The sequence below is a fragment of the Populus euphratica genome, unplaced genomic scaffold, assembly GCF_000495115.2.
Source record: "Populus euphratica unplaced genomic scaffold, PopEup_1.0 scaffold355.1, whole genome shotgun sequence".
Lineage (NCBI taxonomy): Eukaryota > Viridiplantae > Streptophyta > Magnoliopsida > Malpighiales > Salicaceae > Populus > Populus euphratica.
In genome coordinates, this window is record NW_011500174.1 from 131,938 (window position 1) to 139,896 (window position 7,959).

At 30.2% G+C, this 7,959-nt stretch overlaps 1 protein-coding gene across 1 annotated transcript; it reads left to right on the top strand.

Moving 5' to 3' along the window:
• The first annotated feature begins 217 nt into the window (after nucleotides 1-217).
• On the top strand, nucleotides 218-2,771 carry PME44 (pectin methylesterase 44). Its single transcript, XM_011006751.1, has 3 exons — nucleotides 218-652; nucleotides 870-1,424; nucleotides 1,957-2,771. Exons 1-3 carry the CDS (start codon nucleotides 319-321, stop codon nucleotides 2,652-2,654), a joined length of 1,587 nt encoding a protein of 528 aa, XP_011005053.1. The 5' UTR covers nucleotides 218-318; the 3' UTR covers nucleotides 2,655-2,771.
• Nucleotides 2,772-7,959: the final 5,188 nt, after the last annotated feature.

A 7,959-nucleotide genomic window follows, 5' to 3' on the forward strand; every position in this document is an offset into this window, starting at 1 on the left:
GGTATTTTATGGATTCGGCCATTTGACTCTGAAAAAAGGAAAAATAAAAAGTGTGACCGCCGACACATTAATGATAAAAATAAGAATAGTTCCGAGAGAGAGGACCCCGTCTCAACCCTCTGGCGCATTTTGACTCATGCCATCACCTTGTCTTAAATTCCCTTACCTGCCCTCATACACCCGTCTGATCTTTGCCTTAAATATTCATTCACGCCTATCTTCACTTCCTCATTACAAATCCATGTTCTGAACACCTCTTCTCATCTTTCTCTGTGTCTCTTTCTTCTTGTTTATGAATTCGATAACATTCATTCCACGATGACATTTTCACACCCCACTAGAATGCTTAAAGTCTCAACTCTTTCACTCTTCCTTTTGTTGCTTACATTTTTCCTCCCTGTATGCACTGCACATGCAAGTTCCATCACTGATGATCTCCAGAGTAACTGCTTGAAGGTACCCGTAAATCAATTTGTGGGATCTTTGATGACCACTCTTGATATAATCCGAGATGTCACCTCTATAATCTCAAATTTCGGCAATGTTTTTGGTGACATTCGCCTTACCAATGCCATAACTGATTGTCTTGATTTGCTGGACCTCTCTGCTGATGAGTTGAGCTGGTCCATGTCTGCTTCCCAGAATCCTAATGGTAAAGAACAGCATCCTCTTCTTTGCATTCAGTCTTGAGTTTTTTTTCTTTTTTTGTATTACATAATGCTAAGAGAGTAATGGGGTTCCAATTCTACTTAGTATCCACCAATTCTCTCTTTTGCCATGTAAGATAGAGAGGACCTCATCTTTACTATGTAAAATTCTTCATCCTCTTCTTTAATTTGGTTTAGTTCTCAGTTTCATTATATTTGCAGGTAAACACAACAGCACCGGCGATTTGAGTTCTGATTTAAGGACATGGTTAAGTGCTGCACTTGTTAACCAGGACACATGCATTGAAGGATTTGATGGTACAAGCAACATTCTTAAAGGTCTGGTGTCAGGTAGCCTTAACCAAATCACTTCATCAGTTCAAGAACTTCTCAAGAATGTGGACCCAAATACCAACTCCAAGTCCAGTGGAGGTGGCTTCAGTGGTAGCAAAAGTGGCAATAATAACCAATTTCCTTCATGGGTTAAGCATGAAGACCGCAAACTGTTAGTCTTAAATGGGGTCACTCCTAATGTAATTGTAGCAGCAGATGGGACTGGGAATTTCACTAAGATAATGGATGCAGTAGCAGCTGCACCTGATTATAGCATGCATCGACACATCATTTACATTAAGAAAGGTGTGTACAATGAATATGTGGACATCAAGAAGAAGAAATGGAATCTGATGATGGTCGGAGAGGGTATGAATGCTACGATCATTACCGGTAACCGGAACTATATCGATGGTTGGACAACTTTTCACTCGGCAACCTTTGGTAAGCTGGAACTATTAATTTTGGTGGTTTGCTTGTTTGTCTATGGATAAGATGGATTTGATGTGGATTTTATCTGCGTTCGATAATAATAATAATACTACTATAAAAAAAAATGATATTCTCAAACCTGAGATGTGAGATGATCTGCATGTTATTTTCCTCATTGTAGACAGTGTAGTGATTGTTTCGATCTTCCATTTGAAGTATTTCAATAATTATGCCTTGAAGTGACACTGACATGGCATAAATATGACTAATTTATATAGAAATTGGACTCTGTGAACTCGATACATCCATATAGAAATTTGAAGTATTTCCATATATTTTATTTTAATAGTAACATGTGATGCCCTGCTGGCCTTGATAATTACTACTCATCGAACATGATTGCATAAGTGCACTATATATATCTGATCGTTATGTCAATTAAGAATCTGATTTGCATAAGATGCAGTGCTTTTGTTTTTCTAAATTTTCTTAAGTATGAGTGGCGAATCTTACAGCAACGACACTACTTTTTTCTCGTCTGCAGCGGTCAGCGGCAGAGGATTCATAGCTCGAGACATCACTTTTGAGAACACCGCAGGACCTTCAAAACACCAAGCAGTTGCTCTCCGATCTGATTCAGACCTATCAGTCTTCTTCCGGTGTGAAATTAAGAGCTACCAGGATTCACTCTATACACATACAATGCGTCAATTCTACCGGGAATGCCGTGTGAGTGGGACGGTGGATTTCATTTTCGGTGATGCAACTGCAGTGTTCCAAAACTGCCAGATTCTAGCCAGAAAAGGCCTACCAGCCCAAAAGAACACGGTAACAGCTCATGGTCGGAAGGACCCAAGTCAACCAACAGGCTACTCTTTCCAATTTTGCAACATCTCAGCAGATATTGATCTCTTGCCTTATGTCAACTCCTCCTACACTTACCTTGGTAGACCCTGGAAAAATTTCTCAAGAACCATAATTATGCAATCCTACATGAGCAATGCTATAAGGCCAGAAGGATGGCTAGAGTGGAATGGCAATGTGTATTTGGATACTTTGTACTACGGCGAATACATCAACTATGGCCCAGGAGCTGGTCTAGGTAGGAGGGTCAAGTGGCCTGGATATCATATGCTGAACGATTCCACGCAGGCTAATAATTACACAGTGGCCCAATTCATTGAAGGCAACTTGTGGTTGCCATCAACAGGAGTGAGATATACAGCAGGATTGGAAGTTTAGTATATGTAATCATGATTTTCTATTTGTTTAATATGTTTTTGTTGAAGCTGTTCCAACGATTGCAGACTAGTTTGGCTTTTAGAAAAATAAGTATATCATAACCCAAATTTGACCCCTTTTTTATTTTTATCAAAACTCTCCTAAAAATTAAAAAAAATCACAAAAATGCCTTTTCATACAAATTCATTATTTTCCCAAATATTAGTCATTTCAAGAGTTTTTCATAATTTTTTACTTTCTTTTATTTTTCTACATATTTTTAGTGAGTATTGAAAAACCAAAAGAAGAAAGAAAAATCAAGTTCAAAAAATATATGAGAAAAAATTCAACAAAAAAAAATTATGTGAGAAAATTAGAAAACAAAGAAGAGAAAATTGAAAAATAGGAAAAATATATATAAATATACAAAATATAATATGCAAATGGGATATCTTATCCCCATTTTTTTTATCCAAACTTTTTTGGATAATTTAATTCTACTTAAAAATTATTCTAGTCATTTAGCCAAATACCAAAACTCTCTTCTAGATAATGATGAACAAAACACCAATTTATCAAAATACTAAAGCAAGAGATAATAATAAATATACTTTTAACTCATTTAGACACACATCCCACTTAATGGATATAAAACAAAACTCCTCATTAAAAGATATAAAACAAAAAAAAACCCACTCTCTTTCCTTTTATCTAATGTAGGTGGGCTAAATAAGTTTGAAGATTCCGAACATTTAGATAAATATTTACTACTAACATATCTTGTAGTTAGCTTAACAGATATATATATAAATCAAACTAATAACTTAGTTACAAAAAGCTATAATTTTTAATCTCATTGTTAGATTCGCCTCAAAGTTTTTCAGATGATTCTAAAAATCTAGTTTTATAGTAGGGTTGATATGTTTGCACCAACAAGCCTTTATACGACTTTCAAATTAAGGAAGATAGATTATTAGATTCGCCTCAAAGTTTTTCAGGTGATTCTAAAATCTAGTTTTATAGTAGGGTTGACATGTTTGCACCAGCTCGTCTTTATACGACTTTCAAATTAAGGAAGATACTATTTAAGCTAATTTTATTATTTTATTATTTGTTTTTTGAATTTTATGTTCATTTTGGATTTTATGCATTTTTTTTCTTTTTATTGTAGGATTCTGATTTTATTACATTGTAAAGCTTGGTTTCTTACCTATTTAAGAAGTTAAAAACCTAGGACATATATCAAAATTATCATTTTAAAATAAAACTATGAATTTATGGTTCTTCATATGCAATCATATTTGGCTATTAACTCTATCATGTAGGAAATGATGAGAAAGTTCACCTTTGAGATAAAAATATTCAGGAGCTCATGATTGAGGATATATAGAGACAAATCATAGAGTTAACCTATTATGTGCAATCATATTTGGCTATTAATTCTATCATGTAAGAAATGATGAGAAAGTTCACCTTTAAAATAAAAATATTTGGGAGCTCATGATTGAGGATATGTAGAGACAAATCATAGAGTTAACCTATTATTTGGCATAAAAAACTTTATGTTAAGAGGAATAAGAGGAGAGTGGCCATGGGTCTTTAGTCAGTATCAATAACCTGTTACAAATGAGGTAGTGTTTTTTTATCAGAAAGATTATTATAGGGATTTAGAATTTAGGTGAAGCTTTCTAACTTTTCAAAAACTTTACAAGAAGATGAATTTATTGATTGGATGAACAATATTGAAAGTTCTTTAATATAAAGATGTCCTATAGTAGATAAGAGTGAAGATAGTCATCATCAAATTGAAGGGAGTATATTTTATTTAGTGAGAGTAATTATAGAGGACACAAGAGCGACAAGGAAAACCAAGAATGAATGAATGAATGAGAAAAAAACTAAAGAAGAAGATAAATAACCACTCTCTGCTTTTTTATCATGCATAAAAATTGTATCAATAACTCCTCACATTAAAATAAGATGGTAAGTCTTTTAATAATTACACTAACAAGTCATATCAATTAGTAATAAGGAATGACTTGCTAGAAATAAAAAAGCAATTGGTGGTAAAATATCAAAGTGGGTTATGATAGACCATCTAACATATATTATGTATGTAGTCCCTGTGAACAATATCAAAGGCATAGTAGAAGGCCTTGACAATAAACAAGCAACAAAGTGTTAGGGAAATCAATAAATTTTTTGAGTTGACTAGTACTCCAAACGGAAAATAATAATAATTAGAGAGCAATCACTGCTCAGTTCAAACTATAACAAACTCAAACTCCACAAACAATAGGTCAAGGTTCTAATTTTAGAATTCATTGTTAGGAATATGTTGAATTAGGATATTGAGCCAATAAGTGTCATATGATCAAGGGTTATCCAAAAAGAATTTATTGATAAAAGAGCTGAATGATTTTAACTATGATGATTCTAAAAGTAATGGAGAAATTCTAAATAAAGATGATGGTGCTACCCTAATCATCTAAAAGAGTTTGTTGACATCTAATGACGATTCAAGTAAATATTAGAATTATACTAGTACCTTTCATTCCAGACACACCATAAATGATAAGACATGTAATTTAAGAATTGACAATGATAATTGTGAGAATGTGATGTCTATAAAGACATTGAAGAAACTCCATCTAAAATCTAAAAACCACCTTAAACCTTGCAAGTGAACTCAGCTAAATAAAGATATTTATATAGTTATTGATATATAATTTTTTGTTTCTTTTTCATGGTATATAATTATTTTGATAATGCTTGGTATGACATGGTTTTGGTGGATGTGTGCCATATTTTATCAGGTAGGTCATGATAGTTTGATAAAAATGTTGTGAATAATGAAAAAAAATATATGCACGCCTTTTATATAAAAAGAAAACATATAATGTTTTTAGCTATTAAAAAAGAAGTTGTCACTAAAATTGATAAGGGAAAGAACTTGTTGCCCTTGTCATGGTTCATGAAAGACATAAAGAGAGAGGGAGTAGTATATACCTTAATACCAATAGTAGTGTTATGGAGGAAAATGATGATGATGTCCTAAACAAGTACAAGGTGTACTAGTAAAATTTGTGGATTTGATGCTAAAAGAATTACCCTAAAAATTACATCTTATGAGGGATAGCCAATACTAGACTGAATTGATTTCGAGTTCTATCCTTCCAATATAGCTCACATAAGAGATGTTTAGTACGAAGCAAGAGATTGCCTTTTTTTTTTTCTTTATCTTATTGTTTGTAAAAACTTCATAGAACTAAACTATCTTGGATTATGGTTTATAATATGTAAGAGATGTTTATTACGAAGCAAGAGATTGCCTTTTTCTTTTTCTCTATCTTATTGTTTGTAAAAACTTCATAAGAATAAACTATCTTGGATTATGGTTTATAATATTTATTAAACTTAAGATAAGCAATAATAAAATGGGAATTATTGAATTAAATATTAATTACCAATTAAATAGTCAGTGTAAGGATTCTAAAATGAATAAAAGCATTAAAATTGGTTATGCAATCATGATATTGGAATCTCCAAGAAGCATAACGTAGGAACTCTTTGGAGTCTTTTTTGACCTTGAAATCAAGAATATCTTTTTCATTATTAGCCATAAATACATCTAACTCTATTTTTAATTTGAACAACCTATAAGATTGTTATTTTAGGATTGTTTTTCTTTTTTCCTAGTAAATGTTAGCTATATTTCTACTGGCAGCCAGTTTTTAAGTGAGGCTTTTATTAGAGTTTGTCTGACTTTAAACCTATATTTATATGACTTTGTTTCTAAAAAAATTAGTGCAATAAAATATCCTAAATTTAAGACTTTTTACACTAAAAATAAATTTTTTTAAATGAAAGCATTCATGCTTAGATAAAGACTAAAAATAAGTCTTGTGAAAACCTAAAATTCCCTAAGAAGGTTTTATCTTATAAAAAATGCTCTTTAATGAAACTTGAGCTAAAGTTGGTTGTGACAAAAAAAAAAAAACCCATTTGGTTGGTTGAGAAATTTCATCTTAAATCTTGTTTTCTTATTTTATGTCGAAATATATTTGCTAGGAAAATACTTTATTAAACTAATAGGTAAAAATTATTATTATTATTTTTTAAAAAAGTTTTACTATAAAGATATCTCTCACACTAATTATATGCCATTTGATAAAAAAATTCTCATAGCATAATAAAATTTCCCGTAGCATAATCTTAAAGATGCATTTACATCAACTTAATTTACTCTTAATAATATTTTTAGATAATATCTTTAATATTTGAAATAAAAAAATAAAAAAAAGAAGTAAACTTCTTTAACTATCAGGTTAACTTTAATAATTATAAATTATATTAAAATCACATTCATAGAGAAAAATCCTAAATCTAGGAAACAACGAATAGAATACACTATTTGGAAAGCCTATATCAATTGCATATTAATAATTTTATCTCTCGCACCGTGCTCTAAATAAAATTCCAAGTCAATTATGAACATAATAAAAGAATGTGTTAACATTCTAGATGTCTTTTAAAATATAATGATTTGTTTTCAAAATAAAAATATGTTGCTTACATATGTATTCGGTCCTACTTGGTTGGTTGAGAAATTTCATCTTAAATCTTGTTTTCTTATTTTATGTCGAAATATATTTGCTAGGAAAATACTTTATTAAACTAATAGGTAAAAATTATTATTATTATTTTTTAAAAAAGTTTTACTATAAAGATATCTCTCACACTAATTATATGCCATTTGATAAAAAATTTCTCTTAGCATAATAAAATTTCTTGTAGCATAATCTTAAAGATATATTTACATCAACTTAATTTACTTTTAATAATATTTTTAGATAATATCTTTAATATTTGAAATAAAAAAATAAAAAAAAGAAGTAAACTTCTTTAACTATCAGGTTAACTTTAATAATTATAAATTATATTAAAATCACATTCTTAGAGAAAAATCCTAAATCTAGGAAACAACGAATAGAATACACTATTTGGAAAGCCTATATCAATTGCATTTTAATAATTTTATCTCTCGCATCGTGTTCTAAGTAAAATTCCAAGTCAATTATGAATATAATAAAAGAATATGTTAACATTCTAGATATCTTTTAAAATATAATGATTTTTTTTTCAAAACAAAAATATGTTGCTTACATATGTATTCGGTTTACGTTACTAATAGGATATCAAGTCAATTTCTAAAGTAATTTTTTTTGTTTATATATGTTTTTATATATCATAAATTTTTTAATTGAAAAAAAAAGATATCATTTATACTTTATAAAATAAACTTAAAAGAACTGTTAACACTAAT

Coding starts and splice junctions, on each gene's coding strand:
- PME44 (XM_011006751.1), top strand. CDS start 319: ATGACATTTTCACACCCCACTAGAATGCTTAAAGTCTCAACTCTTTCA. Junction 653..869: donor TGCTTCCCAGAATCCTAATG/GTAAAGAACAGC, acceptor TTATATTTGCAG/GTAAACACAACAGCACCGGC. Junction 1,425..1,956: donor TTTTCACTCGGCAACCTTTG/GTAAGCTGGAAC, acceptor TCTCGTCTGCAG/CGGTCAGCGGCAGAGGATTC.